This window comes from Choloepus didactylus, chromosome 9 (genome assembly GCF_015220235.1).
Source record: "Choloepus didactylus isolate mChoDid1 chromosome 9, mChoDid1.pri, whole genome shotgun sequence".
Taxonomy (NCBI): domain Eukaryota; kingdom Metazoa; phylum Chordata; class Mammalia; order Pilosa; family Megalonychidae; genus Choloepus; species Choloepus didactylus.
In genome coordinates, this window is record NC_051315.1 from 108,406,337 (window position 1) to 108,424,747 (window position 18,411).

General features: G+C 40.2%; 1 protein-coding gene and 1 pseudogene across 1 annotated transcript; both read left to right on the forward strand.

Moving 5' to 3' along the window:
• The first annotated feature begins 674 nt into the window (after window positions 1-674).
• On the forward strand, window positions 675-1,720 carry LOC119544231 (GTP-binding nuclear protein Ran). Its single transcript, XM_037849524.1, has one exon. It carries the CDS (start codon window positions 711-713, stop codon window positions 1,359-1,361), a length of 651 nt encoding a protein of 216 aa, XP_037705452.1. The 5' UTR covers window positions 675-710; the 3' UTR covers window positions 1,362-1,720.
• An 8,074-nt stretch (window positions 1,721-9,794) lies between these two features.
• The window catches only part of LOC119543822, a 31,966-nt pseudogene continuing 23,349 nt past the window's right edge, over window positions 9,795-18,411 (forward strand).

Here is an 18,411-nt window from a genome sequence, read left to right on the forward strand (position 1 = left end):
GTTTTTTTTTTTTTAATGTAAGATATAGAAAATAGAAAATAAGAAACATGGAAGACAAGCTAAAAAGGTCCAAAATACATCTATTTAATAGACTTTCTAGTAAGGAACATAGAGAAAATGAAGATTAAAAGAAGTATTACCTGTAATTGAAAAATGACATGAATCCCCACATTGAAGAAGATACACTAAGAGACCAGAAGGGGAAATTTAAAAATATATCCACACTTTGATGCATCAGAGTAAAACTGTAGAACACCAAAAAAGAAAAATTCTTAAAATCAATGAAAAACAAAGACAGAATTCCTATGAAGGAACAAGAATTGAATTGACAGCAGATTTCTCAAACGCACCAATACAGGCCAGAAGAAAATGACATAGTATCCTCAAAGTCCTGAGGGAAAATAATTTTCAAACTAGAATTCTTTACCAACCTAAACTATCATGCAAGAATGAAGATTAAATAAATAAATAGCTCAGACTAACAAAGAATGAAAAATACCACATGTGGGCCCTCACAGAATAAAAGAAAGTAAAATCAAGGAGAGAATGAGAACAAGAAGAAATGTTAAACAGAGAAACTGGTAAATAGGTGTGTAAATCTAAATAAATGTTTTCTGTAAAAAAAAAAAAAAAAAAAATCAGTTGAAAAGTTTAAAAGTAAGTTAGAGAGTCAGACGGGGGACGGAGACGCTTCTGGAAGAACCATCGCGATGGCCGCCCAAGGAGAACCCCAAGTTCAGTTTAAACTTGTATTGGTTGGCGATGGGGGTACTGGAAAAACTACATTTGTGAAACGTCATTTGACTGGTGAATTTGAGAAGAAGTATGTAGCCACCTTGGGCGTGGAGGTCCATCCCCTTGTGTTCCATACCAATAGAGGGCCTATTAAATTCAACGTGTGGGACACGGCTGGTCAGGAGAAATTTGGTGGCCTGAGAGATGGCTATTACATCCAAGCCCAGTGTGCCATTATAATGTTTGATGTAACATCAAGAGTTACTTACAAGAATGTGCCTAACTGGCATAGAGATCTGGTACGAGTGTGTGAAAACATCCCCATCGTGTTGTGTGGCAACAAAGTGGATATTAAGGACAGGAAAGTTAAGGCAAAATCCATCGTCTTCCACCGAAAGAAGAATCTTCAGTACTATGACATTTCTGCCAAAAGTAACTACAACTTTGAAAAGCCCTTCCTCTGGCTCGCTAGAAAACTGATTGGAGACCCTAACCTGGAGTTCGTGGCCATGCCTGCTCTCGCCCCCCCAGAGGTTGTCATGGACCCGGCTTTGGCGGCACAGTATGAACACGACTTAGAGGTTGCTCAGACGACCGCTTTGCCGGATGAGGATGACGACCTGTGAGAACGTGAAGCTGGAGCCCAGCGTCAGAAGTCTAGTTTTATAGGCAACTGTCCTGTGATGTCAGTGGTGCAGCGTGTTTGCCACTTTATTATATAGCTAAGCAGAACATGTGCTTAATCTTTGGGATGCTGAAGGAGATGAATGGGCTTCGGAGTGAATGTGGCAGTTAAAAAAAAAAAACCTTCATTTTTTGGACCTGCATATTAGCTGTTTTGGAACACCGTTGTTTCCTTTTTGAGTTTCAAATATAAGACTGCTACAGTCACATCACAATATTCAGTGGTGAAGTCTTGTTTGTTACTGTCATACCCATTCCTTTTCGTTTAGAATCAGAATAAAGTTGTATTTCAAATATCTAAGCTAGTGAACTCATCCCTTGTTTGTAACAATTTCAAAACCATTATTAGGGAAATTTGTGCCATGTTATGCTTTAATAGCCTTTGCTGTTACTTAATTCAAAATCTTATTAGGTTAGTCACCCCGTGTCTACTTTTGTGTGTGTGCGCATTTGAATGATATCCCACAAATAGGCTGGATATGACAGGTCAACAGTTTTCCGTTTGGTGTAAGGGATTTATTGTCAGTGCAGTCAAACTAGAATAACGTCCACTTGCCTTCATTTTGGCTAAGCCATGAAAGTTTGTTAAAGATTTGTACGTGAACTATCAAAATAAAAATGGTATGTGGTTTGGAAAAAAAAAAAAAAAAAAAAAAAAGTAAGTTAGAGCTAAAACACAGGATGTGAAAAACACAATTACTTATCAAAATGTAATAAAGTCTTTTTATTGTTCAGGATGTGGGTTAGAGATATTAATTTTAGACTTTGTTAAGTCAAGGGTGCATGTCAAAAATGTACTGGTAACCACTAAAAAAAAAGAGTGAAATTGAGTGAAAAATAATATAGAACTTCTAAATCAGTATAAGAGAAAAGTCAAAAGACAGTTTGAACAACTCAATAAAATAAAAATAAAAGGAGAGGCAAAGAATAAAAAATATAAAATAAATTTCAAAAACAAATGGGTAATATATCCTAAGTGTTACTTAGAATTGTATCTGTAGATTAAAAATAACTTCATTCTCAGAAAAAATGAAGAGATCATAAAATATATTTTGCAAATAATGATAAAAAATATAATGTGATTTAAACACCTGGTAAGAGATAGAGCCTCTTTGTATTAAAAATAAACAGACAAAAAATAATCCAGATTAATGCTTTTTACAAGTTAGATGCATCTAGAACATGATGACATTGAAAAACAGAAAATAATGGGTCAGAACAATATTTTCTAAACAAAAGAAAGCTAGTGCATTGACATTCATAGTAGACAAAATAAACTAATTATTTTGAGGGATAAAGAGGTTAATACCTATTGACAAAAAGACTAATTCTCCAAGAAAATAACAAAATCCTGAGCATGTTTTTGCCAAATATTATAGCTTCAAAACATACAAATCAAAAATTAAAATACGGGAGAAACTGATGAATACACAATAACAGTGGAATATTTTAATGCTGCTTTCTCAAAAATGGATAGATCGAAGAGACAAAAATTAATGAGTATAGAGATGATTTAACCAACACAATGCATATGATTGAGCTAATGGAAATATATGGAATCCTGTCCCAATAATTAGAGTATAAACATCATTTTCAAGCCCAAATAAAGCAAGTATAAAAACATAGCTACTTACTGGGCAACAAAGAAAATCTCAAGGAATATCAAAGAATTGGTACCACACAGACTGCATTCTCTGACCACAATGCAAACCAAAGATAGCCCAAAACACTCCAAGCATTTGGAAAATTTTAAATTTCTAAAGTAATTCATGGGTCAAAGAAGAATTCATAATGGAAAATTAAAACGTAAAGAAATGGTAAATAATGAACACCAGCTCTTTAGCTATATCAATAATATAATATTCCTTTAAGAAAAAGAGAGGGAGATCTGGAATGACTATAACAAAACATTAGCAGTTTTCAAAACAATGCTAGAATGCCTGTTATATTGTTTTTTGCATAATTGAAATATTTCATAATAATTTTTTATTTAAAAATTAAAATACCTATTCCATTTCATTATTCATATCTCAATCAATAGAGAAATTGGCAAGGATTTGTTTGTTTGTTTTTTTGTATGGACTAGACAGGAATTCAGCAAAATGCAAGACATCACCCAACCCAGGGTACCTCATTGTCCCCAGTCTCTGTGTCTCATTGTCACTCAAGACTCAAGACCAGTTGCTCTCAGTCTGGCCTCTGAGGTCACCTTCAGGTCCGTCAAAAATACTTCCTACTGATGAGCAGAAAAGGCTACAAGCTCTTGTTTGAAAAGGGAACATACTGCAAAAATCACCCACACACAGAGTCAACCCTGGGGGCACTTCTCGTGGTTGACCACGTTTATATAGACTCCTGTTAAGAAAGATATTTCATTAAATACTTCTGATATAAAAGCAAAATTTGCCTATGAGTGGAAGCTTTTGGTAAATGTTCTTTGCATTTTAAAGTATGTACTTAAAGGAGTTGTCCTAGGCAAAACTGAGACCTCTCTACTCTGTGATTCAAAGCTAATCCCCAGCCGCCCTTTCCCAGTTTCCCCAATTTAATCCTGGATGATTCCTGCTGTCAAAATTTTATACCATATTGTCAAATGTGAATAATGTATACCCTCTTTTTGGAAGAAAAATATTCTCACAAGCCCCTAATGTTGACAAATTACTTTCATTAGAATGTTACTTAAATATACGTACAAATGTAAACTCATTATGCCACACAACTATAACACCAAAACAAATTTACAAATTAGAAATAAAACTACCAAACCAATTCATCTCAAATTAACAAGATTAATTTAATGTGACAATTTGTGTTGTTCTGCTAAAATTGTATTGCAGTGCCAACAGAAGACACTGGAGATACACTGGAGGACAGGAGAAGGGAAGAAGTCAGGGTATTTGTTCTCTATTTCCTGATTCTAGCTCTAGCTAAAAAGCTCCTCCCTCCATGGTACCAGGCCCTGCTGGTGGCATCCACCAAGATTACAGTTTCCATCCGGCAGCCATGGTTTCCTGCTTCTGGTCACACAGCCTCTTCCCTAGCTCTCTCCTGGTAGTGGATTTCTGATGATGCTAACCCCTGTGTTGCCTCTCAATCCTCTGTTTGGCTTTTTAGCTCTTCCCACAACATATGTATACATACATACATACATATACATATACATATATGTTTTGTTTTTTCTTTTTTTTTTTTTTTTAACCAGTTCACCATATTAGATTCCCTTTATACAGCTGCCTGGCTTGGGCTCTTTTCCTGACTGAACCCCCTACATACAGAGGTCAGACATAGGGGCAGAGAGAGTTGGAAAGTAATCAGATTCTTCGTTTGTCCACTTCATTTTTATGCCAATTTTTGTGCTTTTCACTTCCTACTTTTTCTTCCTTTAAAGTGCCTTGAAAAAAAACAGAAAAGAAGAATCCCCCCAATATTTATGCTACCATTTCTGTTCTCCCAAATTCTTGTGACTTCATAATTCATAAGAAGGAATTCACCAGGAAGATGTTTATACCACAAAGGGACAACAAAATGATGGGTCAGTTCTGTCTACAGTCTCCAGTTTGGTGGGAGTGGATGAACAACCCCAGATATCTCATTCCCACATTTCCAAAGCATCCAATAATTTAAAAGAGAAATCCAGAGATTCATTTCCTTTGAAAAATGGCAGATGAATTGAGGTAGCCAATTCAAGTTTTCTTTTTAGAGTCCCCCAAACATTATACAATTCATCAACATTTTCCTTTACTTAATTTTACCAATAGACAGACACGGAAGAAGTTAATGTCCAAACTCAAGGAGGAAAGAGAGGGAAGAGGGACTTTAAATCAGCAAGTACCTCTCCAGGGGATTAGGATGATAGAAACTAATTTCTGATAGGATGACCAATATTTCTTCATTCAAATGCCAAGTTTCTTGCTTTCTCAAATGTAATTTTTATGTTGGATAAGTGCCAGTTCCTACTTTTATCAGTTCTCAAGGACATAGGATATTCAACTGGTTGGGAAAATAATGTTCTCTCCAGGAGTCCAAGAGAATGAGAGCTGGAACGTGTTTAATGTTTATCACAGAAGTTAACCAAATATAGAATATTTCTTGCCAACCCTCAGACCAGTCAGACATGGGAGTTGAGTTTTTAAAGGCCTACACCAGAGGTCCTCAACCCCAGATGCATATCAAAATCATTGAGAGGACTTTTGAAAAATGCTGATACAGGCTCCACCCCAGACAGTGAATACAGAATCTCTGGGAGTGAGTCCCAGGCACTAGTAGTTTTAAAATCCCCCCCACATGATTCTAATGAAGAGGGAAGACTGTCACTGTCTAGACCAGGAATTAATTAGCTTGTATATTATCCTTTCAGAGGATTCTGTTGTTTTCCATAGAAGGGTTTGTTCATTTTTTCTCCACATGCTTGATTCTTTTGAAAGAACTGGTATAAGGAATACCAGAGCTATAACAAAATTGAGTTTTGTTTTGCTTTCCACTAGATAAAACAAGTAACAGAGGAAAAGGACACATTGGTTTGGGGGGCAAGGGGTATTGATTATGGTGACACCTGCCAGAGTCTCTGGATGCCTTAATTGTGAGACTCTAGTCTCAAAAGTGGCTTTCAGAGAACCATACATTAAACCCATTGCCATCAGTCATCCATTTTGTGCAATTCACTTTCTCATTTTCTTCAGGCTGTTATCACATGATATCAGGCGCAACCATGTCCATCTTTGTTACATTAGGAATGTCCTAGTGCATATTCTCCAGAGCCCAAGGCTCTCTCAGAGTTGAAATCTTATCACTCACTAAAGCGTAGCACATTCTTTATAGTATTTCCCAAGATAAACACCTTGCATAGAATAGACAATGGCTTAGCCCTGGTTCTCCAAACATTTTTGTTAACACACTCAGTAAAATATCTTTCAGTACACCCAATAGAAATTTAAATAGAAGTTTAATGTTTTTCTCATAATCCAATGGTTCATCTTGCATCACCCTGAGGTGCTCAAACCTCACTCCAGAGACCACTGATCTAGTCTACTGTATAATGCTGCCTGACAGAAAGTTATTACTTTTGTGACTTGAATTGTCCCAGATTATAAATATTATATCTAAAATTCTTACTAAGTATTTTACAGCAATGCACACAAGGTAAAGAGTGAATTCTTCACAATCACCACAAGTTATTTCAGTAAAGATTCTAATGAAATAGGTTCATACCAAACATTTCCCATTATTCTGAGGGTAGGTGTCTGGGACTTCCCAGACAGACTCCAGTCTGATCCTCCAACTTTGCCCAAGTCATCTTTTGATCAGTCTATAGTCAGTTCCATAATTGGTTCAATGGCTACTCCAAACCAGAAAGTGATATACGTTCTTCAAAACAAGGCACTAAAAAACTCTGTCCATAAATTCAAAGCAAAATTTCTCTGTGTGATAAATAGGTATAAAATACTAAGTATCTCAATGAGGAATGGCATTTTTTTAAAAAACAGTGTAGGGAGGCCTTTGGCAAGTGCATTGATTCTTAGGAAATAGACACAGAATGATTGCATCAGGGCCACTGAAAGAGGGAAACGATAGCAGTGTCAATACTGGGGCTGAAATGAGCAAGTGTAGGGATTCGAGTCATGGCAGGAAGAGACATTAAAGATCACACAGTTCGACTCTGCTTTTGCAGCTGAGGAAACTGATCCGCCCAGGGTCACACAGTTGAGTGGCAAAGCTGAGAAGAAGTCTCCAGACTCCCAGCTCACCAGCCTTTCTTCTATTCTGTAATATAATTACTTCCTTAATAACTTATCTCCCATCCTCTTTTCTATCAGTCTTAGGCAAGGGAGGTCAAGTCATTTCTTCAGTCATCTGTCTTGTGAATCATCTCTGTTTCACAGAGGCTGGAGCCTCTCCCCAGGGGTGCCTATCTTTCCCCTCCTGTGTTCTTCCCAAAGGAGAAGCTCTGTAGTCCCAACTGAAGGGTTCCCATATGTCTCCACTGAGAATCCTTTTATCATTCCAATGCATGTGCTGCCCTGTCTCTAAAAATAAAATGCTATTTATTTGTTTTGTACAAAAAAATCAATTACAACACAGTTCTCACTGTGGAGGTATTCTCAGACAATATTTAACTGACTTCCAAGTCCTATTTAAAAAGCATCCTAATCACAGAAGCACAGAATATTGGAGATTTCATAGGACTATAGAGCTCATCTTGTCTGTTTTTTACCCCTGAAAATATGATAACAGCTATGGAAACTCTCCCCATAAAAATGTGTATTATATACACATATATGTATATATGTGTGTGCCAGAGCAAATTCATACAAAGATCTGCACGGAATATAGTGCTCTGGCCAGAAGATCAATCTGGATCTGTGGCTTAGCTCTCCCTTTACTTGCCTGAGAAAGAAACTGAGTCCCTAAGAGAAAAATTATTTGCTATAAATGCAGTGATAGTTAGAGAAGAAATAGAACTAGAACACAGGTCTCCTCTTCCCAATACAGGGGTACACCACATCATGACAAGGGTGATTGATCACCTAAACCCAGGGCACTTTTTAAGATGAAAAAGTGTGCTATTGACAATAATTAGGCTAAGACAACAGGTATAAACAAACTGGAACCATTTGGCAAGCCTGGACTCCAGTCACACCAAAAGCAGAAAGACTCTTGAACTTGATGCTTCTTTGTGCCAAAACTCCCCGGAAAAGAAGAAAACATGAAGTTGCAATATGGCCTCCAAATCTTTATTCTCCTGCATTTTGAAAAGTCCAAACTTGTACTCCCTTATCTGAATTAGCTTTAAATGCATCACACATCTCATGAATATGACATACAAAGGAAATTATTAGGACAATTCATTGCAACAAGATTTAGGTTTTCTTGAGACTCCCTGTTAAGTTCATGTGTTAACTTGACCAGGTTATGGTGTCCAGCTGTTTGGTCAAGCAAGCACTAGCCTGATTGTTACTGTGAGGGTATTTCATGGATTTAAATGATTAGTCAGTTGATTTCATCTGTGGCTAACTGCATCTACAATCAATAAAAGAAGATTACCTTCAGCAAGGAGAGAAATCTCATCCAATCAGTTGATGGCCTTAAAGGGAGAACGGATGATTTCATCAGTTAGAAGGAAGAATTTCTATCTCTACTTCAGCCAGCCAGCTTCTCCTGGGGAATACATCAAAACCTTCACTGGAGTTCCCAACTTGCAGTCTGCCCTACAGAATTCAGACTTGCCAATTCTCACAATCACAGATATACTATTGGTTCTAGGTTCTATTTCTCTGGAGAACCCTAGTACACCTCCCAAGGGGCATCTCAATCAATCTGAGTGTTATCTAGCAACACAGTAAAAAACCACAGAACTTTCTCTTTGCCGTTCTTTGTAAAGTCAGTTTTATTCTAAGGTTTAAACATTTCAATCTGATTATGCAGAGAAAGGGTAAGAAAACTTGATTCCATTGCAAAGAGTCTCCCCAAAGTTCTAAATAATTCATATCAATCTCAACCTTCAGACTTATGTCAAGCCATAAGCATATTCCAAAAAGCTCAAAGCTTCCAGTATTTCTACTCCTCAAAGCTACACTCACTCCCCTTACCCATTGGTTGGCCTTTCTTCTGAAGGGTCAAGCTCCTGTGTCCACTCAGCTCCTTGTTCTTAGAATGTTGACATCAAGACTTTAAATAAGAGTCTGCTTTTCAGCTTAGTGATACTTCAATTATCCTAGCAGAGCCCCTAGTTCTGAATTACATTACTATAATCTACCTTGGTACCCCAGAGCAGTGATCTCACTGGCTGTGTATTAAAACTATACACAAAACTTTCAAAAAGGCAACCATGCCTAGACCCCACCACTAGAGATTCTGATCTACTGTTCAGGGATTGGGCCCAGGCAAGGTCACTTTTCTTTTTCCAAGTCTTCCCAGATGATTCTGATGTGCAGCCAAAGTTGAGAACTACTGCCTTAGAGAAAACCCAATGGGTACCCTATAGACAGTACCTAGAGGCTTCATCCTTTTCTCTTAAAGATGAGGTAGTGCATCAGGACTAGATGCTAGCTTAGAAGGGAGACGAGGTGGTAGGAGGAGGAAGATGGCTTAAAGGGCTAATGTACAGTCCTTTTAGCCCTCTTAGATATATAGGCATATCTGTACCAAACCTTCTGGTGAACCCAAGTGTGTTGGGCCATAACATGCCACTGAACATGTCTCAGGCATTAACAACAAAGATCCTCAGAAGAGTTTTCTCCTGGGCAGCCCTTCCCCATCCTTCCTTGCCCTTATCCCCTCCGTCATATATATGCATCATAATCCTCAAGGTTTATATAGCTCAAGAAAATTGAGGAAAAGCCCCTTTTCCTTCCCATATGTAATCACTGCCATCAACGATGCTCATTCGCAACGCCACGGTGATTGCTGGTCCTTTCCGAAGGTCAGGCCTTCCTGTTACCTAACACCCCGTGGGCAGGCTCCTCACAACTGCCTTCAGGCTTCTTCTGAACCAACACAAAGCTGTCATTCTCCCTACTGAGATCCTGAAAATTCTGCGGCACTGCTTTAGAAAAGGATCCCAGTTTCTGCTTCCTGCTATAACAGCAAACCTCCTTCTCATCTTCCTGATTCCAACAAGTACTTCCCCAAAAGCCTACACCTCCTCTCTGGCCACCTCTTCCCCTAAAATCTGGAATGATTCAGCTTGATTCCTTTCACTGGACCCTCTTGAAGTTAAGCTAAATCAATATATATCAGAGGTAGGTAACATTTTAGTTAATACTTCTTAAGAAAGAATGTACCAACAAACAGTTGTACTAGCAGGAGCTGTGTGTGTCTAGCTGCCTCCAGAAAAGAGATGGATTCTGGATCAGGGGCACTGTGCTGTGCTTATCACCAGAGAAGTATTCTTGACTGAGAAGCATGTATATTTCATGTGGTCGCCCCATGGCCTGGATAAAATCTCATCATGAAAGTTCCACTACCAAGGAACTTAAAGTTTACTTGCTCAGCTTGCCAGGTACCTTGACGTGGAGAAAGTTTGGGGGCTGTGTAGGGCAAGAGGAGAGACACCAGGGACTGAAGATGAAAATATTCTGGTACTTCGGAAAGGATATCCTCCCCATAAGTTAATAAACTAGTGTTCTACTTTTCCATTACTTGCATGCAAAATTAATTATGCAAATCTATCTCTAAGTCTGGGTATCCTAATGTTTTGTTTCTGTACCTGTAAGACTGATAATCAGTCTTATAATGTGAAAGCTCCTTGTGAATCAGTCTTACCAATGAAAAAGACCCCAGTGAGGGCTTTTGATAGCCAACCGTTCAGTCTTCCCCTGGAAGCACCTCCCACTTTCCTCAGCGTGAGCAGGATTACTGGACTTGGTATCACTCTAGGCCTTGTTTACACCTTAGAACTTGTGAGCAGGTGAAGGGGACCTCTGACATGCCAGCAACCACCTGGAGGTGAGGAGCAGGGAAATGACAAACCTACTTTTTACAGCATAGGTGCTCAGATGCTAGGCCCTACAATGTACCAGGAACCATGAGCACCTCCAGGGAATCGAGGCTGCAGTGCAACCCAGGGAAATCTCAGTGCCTGGCACGTGGCAGGTGCTCCTCACTGTTCTCTCCCCAAATGGGCATCCCAGTGTCTGAGGGTTAAAAACAGCCCTGCCATACCCATGTGCTAAAGCAATACCAATGGGCAAATGGACCCAAATAAAATGCTCGTTCACAGGCAGTGCCTGGGTCTCGGGGTCTTTGCATAACAGAGATTGGAACCTGCTCCCGATGGCACAGGAAATCTGTCTGAAAAGCAACATTTTCCCCCATTGGACAATGAACTTCCTAGGCAGAAACTGATCTGCTATAATTAGTTTTAGCTTAGGCCTCATGGGTGTGTGGCCTGGAGGTTTATCCTAGATCCATGACTGGCTGGGCCAATGTTCTATCCCTTGACGGCTCTTCACTTTGACTTGACTTTTCTAAACTACTCAAACTTCCTCATCTGAATCACTTAGGGTGAATCACTGACTTTGGCCATCAACCTGCTTTTTACAAGCAAAATTTGAAACTAGAACATTCTTATTTCTGTACCTAAAGATTAAGGTAGACCCAGCAACATCTTTAGTGCTACAAAGAAGAGCATTCTACACCTGGAAGATGAAAGAACTTAACATTTTTAGGCTACCACTATGTACCAGGCACTTTTGCTATACACTTGCTTATGCATTATCTCATCTAGTCTTTTTGCTATACTATCTCATATTTACATTAACACTATGAAGAATCATTACACTCATTTATAGATGAAGGAACTGAGGTTCCAAGACATTCAGGTACTTAGAAAGCCACTAATACAGAAACTGCAAATTCAAAACTGGCTCTCTATGTCTCCAAGCTCATACTCTGCTCCTTTGTGTTATCAAAGAAAAATGTCATAATAATTGTATAACCTAGATTTCCCCCACCACCAAAAAGCTACATCTATTTTCACCTAGTACAATTCCGAAAAGACAAAAATAAATCAAATATCACCTCATTTCCAGCAATGTCTCCAGATATGTTGATTGACACCCTAAGTGATTTCTGCTGTCTGGGATGAGCAAGCCAGGGCAGTCGGCAAAGGGTATTGGGGACCTGGGAAGTCGGTCAGTGGGGAGGGTGGTGGGAAGAAGGGGGAAATTGAGAGATATGCTGATTGACATAGAATTTTCAGAAAAGAAAAGTTTCCTCTGAACTTGCCTCATCCTTTGTGAGTATTCTTCCCAAAACTATACTGCCTAATGCCACAGGTAGAGTTTATTCAACTATGTGGGCAACCCTTCTAGTAAAAGATACGCATTTTTGAAAGGCTGTCCAGGTCCTCCCTTGAGGAAAGAGAACAGTTGGAAGGACCAGAAAAGTCAGGTATCTTCAGGCTCTATTCATGGGAGAAAAAACCAATGGAAGAGGCATATATTAGTTAACTATGACTAAGAAAAAGTCTAGTGCCTTAAAATAGCAGCATTTATTACCTCATAGTATCTTTAGATGAGGAATCCGGGCATGGCTTAGCCAGGTTCTCTGCTTCAGTGTCTTTCACAAGTTTCAGTCAAGGTGTCAGCCAGGGCTACAGCCAACTCAAGGCTTAATAAGGAAGGACCCACTTCCAAGCTCACTCACATGGTTATTAGCAAGATTCAATTCCTCAGGGACTGCTGGACTGAAGGCTCCATTTCTCACTGGTATTTGGCTGGAGGCTAGCTCAGTTCCTTGCCATGTGGGCCTCTCTGTAATTTACTTCATCAGAGCAAGCAAGCAAGAAGAGCCAAAGAGAGATAGTACGTGAGGAAAACAGAAATCAGCAAAGACTTTTGTGACCTACTCTTGGAACGTATATCCCATCACTTTTGCCATATTCTACTTGTTATAAGTGAGTTGCTAGCTGCAGCCCACACTCAAGAAGAGAGGATTACACACAGGCCTGGATCATTGGGAGCTATCCCAGAAATGTGCCTTCTGCAGAGCATCACCTGCCAGGTTAGGATGGGGAATCCAGATAATGGAGGTAGGTGGAGGCAATAAATAGCGAGAGAGAAAAGGAAGGGTTTATGTGTGGCCTTGGAAGTCATCCAGGGAGATCACCTTTCAGTGACCTCTCTTTGGCTGTTTAGGGATTTGCCATCCAAACCAATAGTTTCATAGTGAAACAAAAACCTGAACCATAGTTGGCATCTAGATTTAGCAGATAGCTAGAATTCATTAAAACTGTTCCCAAAGAGTATTTGGTAAGTTTCAGAACTGGTGATCCAGACATGGCAGACAGAGAACAAGAGTTAAGTCAGAGTTACTGAATCCAGAGCTCTGAAGAGCCACTTGCTCCCTGAGTGAACTTTGGCCAAGCTACACAAGCCTCTGAGATGGGTCTCTGTCTTCTCATCTGTAAAATGAGAATAACAATACCTTTGTAGGAATACTGGGAGGAGTAAACTAAATCCACATTTCCCTAAGAATGTTCCACTGAGAGCTAGTTCTGCAAGATGTGAATAGAGAGAAAATGGGTTCCACTACCAATTAAATTTGGGAAATGTGGGGTTAAACAGAGTTAAATAGATCTCCTTCCTACATCTTAGAATCTATAATGAGGTACTGAGCATTCTGAGTCTGCAAGAGGAAAATATATTAGGTAGTATTTACCAAACACATTTGACCACAATGCTCTTTTTGCAAGAGAATTTCATGAGACAAGTGTTCCATCAAACATATTTTAGGAAATAATGAATTAGATAATGCAATTGCAAATGCCTGCCCACTTAGCCGAGCAGGTCCCCCACATGTACTCAGTGTGTGTTGACTAAGTCAACCCATAACACAGTAGTCATGGCAGCAAGCCACCTTGGGACAGGCCAGGGCCTCAATTACAGATGTTGCCTCTGAAGAGGTCCTGGCATTTGAGTAACAGAATCAACTGCCTGCTACCATATGTGAATATCCTGTGGACCAATGTTGGGCTCACTTCACAGTACTCTAATAGACTATATTATTGAGCCATCAGACTGGACCATACTCCTATAAGAAGGGAAAAGGATCACTCCTGATAAGAGAGACCAGTCCCTGTATCAGTATGGGGAAAAGTCAGAAAAATGGTTCTCATAAGCAGTCTTTACCAAGCAGGAAATAGAATTCCTAGCCTTTCTTTGGATCTCCCTCTGAACTTGAGACAGCTCAATTGGCTTGGGGGCAACTCCTTGTAGAAGGCTTAAAAATGGCTTCTGATCCATGGACCTAGATCTGAGGAAGGCAAGGAAACATCCTGCAAGAGATCTCAAGCTGAAGACAACTAGTCTTATTTTACACAGTAGAGTATCTAGTTCTATGCTCCTCTTTGTACTTTCAATTTTGTTTACAATCTAGCCTTTAGTAAAGACTTTCAAGGGTGCTCCGGCTGTGCTTGGGGGACTAAGATGCGTGCTGGGGGGACTAAGATGCATGCTGGGCTGGCATGGCAGGGGGTAAGGCATGCCACATGAGGCCAGTATAAACATGTCTGGTCATATCCCTGACCCTTTTCCTGGGAACCAGCCCCAGTTCACAGAGGTGAGCCCCAGCAGCTGTCTCTACCAGGTGACATGAACCAGGGCTGATTTATTCAGTGGTGGATGCCTAAGTGAAGCTGGGCTAATCAGATCGTCTCTTCTGGGAATGTAAAAAATTGAATTAAGAGAAACAGCCTCTGGGGGTCAGGGAGCTGAACCAAAGTACTCTAAAAGGAAGGTTCAGGAACCCCAGCAGCTGAGGTCCTTGGAACTTCCTTACTTCTTACTCTCCTGGGGTTTAGTTTTTGAACTCAGATCTTCCCAACAAATTCTCCTTTTTACTTATGCTGGACAGTCAGTTTCTCCCTCTCCAATGAAATGAATATTAATACATGATGGCAGCAGTCATTCCTTTATGAGGAGATTCCCAAGGGCAAGACACATGGTGGGGTATAAGAAGTAGAGCTAGTATAGGCTTGATTGACATCTCCCACCTACATTCCTTTTTCCTACAGTGGTAATTTTTGAAACTCACCTAAGTGAAATAGAAGTATACTTACCCAAGTAAACGGGGCAAATCCCACAGATCAGAGTATGGGGACAGCTAGTTAGCATCAGGGAGGCAGGAGCCATTAAGGATAAGTAGATGAGCACCAAGGAGACAGCAAAACACAAAAGCATAAAGCAAACAACCTAACAGTCACAGTAGGGAGGTCTGGCTTGACGAACAGAGTTTTAGTCAAGGACCTAAAGTTCTGAGGAATGACCGCAGGCTTAAACGGGAACTCAGGACAAGACACAAGACCAGAGAAACAAGACAATGACCCAGTTGCCTGAGGTCAAGGCAGAGGCCCAGTTATCAGAATTAGAACATAACGTCAGAGCAGGGGAACCACGAGTACATTAACTGAAGTGCTGAATTCCTTAATCTCCCAACAAGGAACAAGTTTGTTCCCCAGATCTGGAGTGGGACTGAGGCTGCAGGCAGAGGTCAGGTAAAAGAGAGTAGGGATTTCAGAAAGGGAGTCCAGTGGTCACATTATGATTTCCCAGCCTTCTCCTCCACAGTGACACAGCCCTGGGGCCTCTGCTCAGCCCCGGGCTGCCAAGCAGAAAGAACAGCAGGGGACGATGAGGTAAGTCAGGGGAAAAGGGCCACTGTCATCAGCCTGGAACACTCATATTGCACAGAGCGGCGTGAAGAGGTGGAAGAGAGGGAGAGCTGCATTTGTTTGTTTATTTCCTCATGGCAACTCATAACTTTAGCCAAACACAGATAAAAACGAAGTGCATGAAAACTTTCCTAATTTCCTGACTCAGAATGCTGGCCATGTTACTAAATATATAAGTCAGATGTAGACAGAATCTCCAAGTCACTCCTGACATTCTCAGACACTTTATTTTTTGGCAAGAGCTTTATTGAGATATAATTCACTTACTATACAATTCACCTACTTAAAGTGTACAATTCAATAGTTTTTAGTATATTCACAGAGTTATGCAACCATCACTGCAATCAATTTTAGAACATTTTCATCACTTCCAAAAGAAACCCATACCCATGAGCAATCATTCCCCATTTCCTCCCAGCCCTCCTAGCACTAGTCATCTTCTAATATATTTATTGAGTCTCTAGATTTGCCTGTTCCGGCCATGTCATATAAATGTAATCATGTAATACATAGTATTTTGTGCCTGGCTTCTGTCACTTGGCATACTGTTTTCAAGGTTCATCCATGTTGTAGCATGTATCAGTACTTTGATTCTTTTTATTGCCAAATAATATTCCATTGTATGTGTACAACACATTTTGTTTATCCATTCATCCATTGATGGACTTTTGGATTCTTTCCACTTTTTGGCTGTTAGGAATGCTATTGCTATGAACATTTGTGCACAAGTTTTTAAGTGGACATATACTTTTATTTCTCTTGGATATATATACCTGAAAGGGGATTCTTTTCAGCCATTGGAAGAACTGCCAACCTATTTTCCAAAGTTGCAATATTTTACATTCCCACCATTGGTGTGTGAGTTCTAGTTTCTCCCATCCTTATCAACACTTTTTATTGTCTCTCTTTGATTGTTGCCATCCTAGTGGATGTGAATTGGTATCACACTGAGGTTTGATTTGCATCTGCCTGATGGCTAAAGATGTTGTGCATCTTTTCCTGTTGTTCCAGTTTCCCATCTGCTTAAAACAAATGCCATACAATGAACTGGCTTAACAACAGCAATTTACTGGCTCATGGTTTCAGAGGCTAGAAGGCTTGTTTCCATGTGCAGGGGCAGACCTCCTCTTTCCACACTATTGTTGAGCCCACTGTCTTGGCCCAAGGAAATCTTTTCAGTCCAGACTTTTGTTTCCATTGTTCTGCTCTTGAAGTTTCTTCCTTCAATACATCCATTCTCTGTCCCTTTCAGTCTAGTCTGGCAGTAGTTATGCTCATACAAATTTTGCAAAAACCTTGTCAGCTTTGCATGCAGTTCACAAGAGTTCAAACCATCAGACAACAGAACTTTCCACAGATCCTTCCTGGACAACTGCATTTCTGATCCTGACTTCCCCTGAAATGGATGATTGGATCCATGTTCAGCCCATCTCTCTTCAGCAAAGGGTTTTTCAGGGAAACCCTCACATGGAGCCTTGTCCTCTGGGGACTCAATTCCTAGAGGCTCAGGGAGGTGCCTGATGGAGCTGTTCTGGCCTTAGTCTCAGAGCACGCTGTCTGGATCGGCTGAGAATTTTCAAAATCATCAGTTTCTGGTTCATTTATGTTTAAGAGTTTCATACTAGGCTTATCCCTTTGCTCTGGCATTTTACGATAAGCTGTAAGAAGAAACCAAGTTGTACCTTCCACACTTAGCTTACTTCCTCCCAGGGTTGGTAACTTCTGGCCGGAAATCTCCTCAACTAAATATGCAAGTTCATCACTTTCAAGTGCCACTTTCAATCCAACATCAGAACTCAATTTTACCAAGTTCTCTGCTACTTTGTAACACAGATCACCTTCTCTCGAATTCCCAACAGCACATTCATCATTTCCTTCTCAGGCTTCGGTGAAGGGACCTTTAACATTCATCCTTCTATAAGCAGTCTTCAGAGCAATCTAGGTTGTTTTTTTTCTATCAAGCACCTCACAATTCTTCCAGCCTCTATCCATTTCTCAATTCAAAAGTCCTTTTCACCTTTTTAGATATTTGTCATAGCAGCACCCTCTTTCTGGCACCAAAAACTGTTTTAGTGTCTTAGGTCCTAAAGCAATATCATGCGATGGGTCGGCTTAACAATAGCAGGTTATTGGCTCATGTTTTCAGAGGCTAGAAGGCTTGCTTCTCCCCAGAGTCAGTATCTTCTGGCTGCCAGCTATCCTTGGGGTTCCTTGGCTTTTCTGTCATATGGCAATACACTCAATGGCATAGTCTCTCTCTTCCAGGCTCCACTGATTTCTAGCTTCCAGCTTCTGGCTGCTCCCCCTCAGACACTTCTTGCCCTTGAACACAGAAAGATCTCCCAAAGGTGGCCAGGATGTGCTTGCCCTATGACGTAGTATTTTAACAAAATGGAAACCCAGTAATTACCTTCCCTGTGTTCCCTGAGCTCAAAGGAACCAGGAGTACCTAGAGATGCTTGGTCAAAATTTATGATGGGTTGACTGATGAATTATCCTACTTCTACCCTCTCTTTAACACTCTCTCCCACCCCACTGCTCCATTTCCGCTGTGACAAGTCATGACTGGAGTTCCCCAGAACTGAGGTTAAAGCTACAATTCCTTTGGAGTGCATGCTTCCAGGGATTTGAGTCCAAGTTTCAGCAAGGAGGGCATTGATGGGTTAGTCCTGGGCAGGATGAGATTGGTTATGCATTCTGGAATAGAGCTGCAAAGGCCTAAAAAGTTATCTGGTTCTAGTGTACATCATCTGGCAAAGAATGGGGTAATTCTTAATGAATATTTTCTATGAGGGCCACAGGATTAGGTTTATCAATGTGAT

What these genes read in the sequence shown, in the direction of transcription:
- LOC119544231 (XM_037849524.1), top strand. Translation starts at nt 711, where the DNA reads ATGGCCGCCCAAGGAGAACCCCAAGTTCAGTTTAAACTTGTATTGGTT.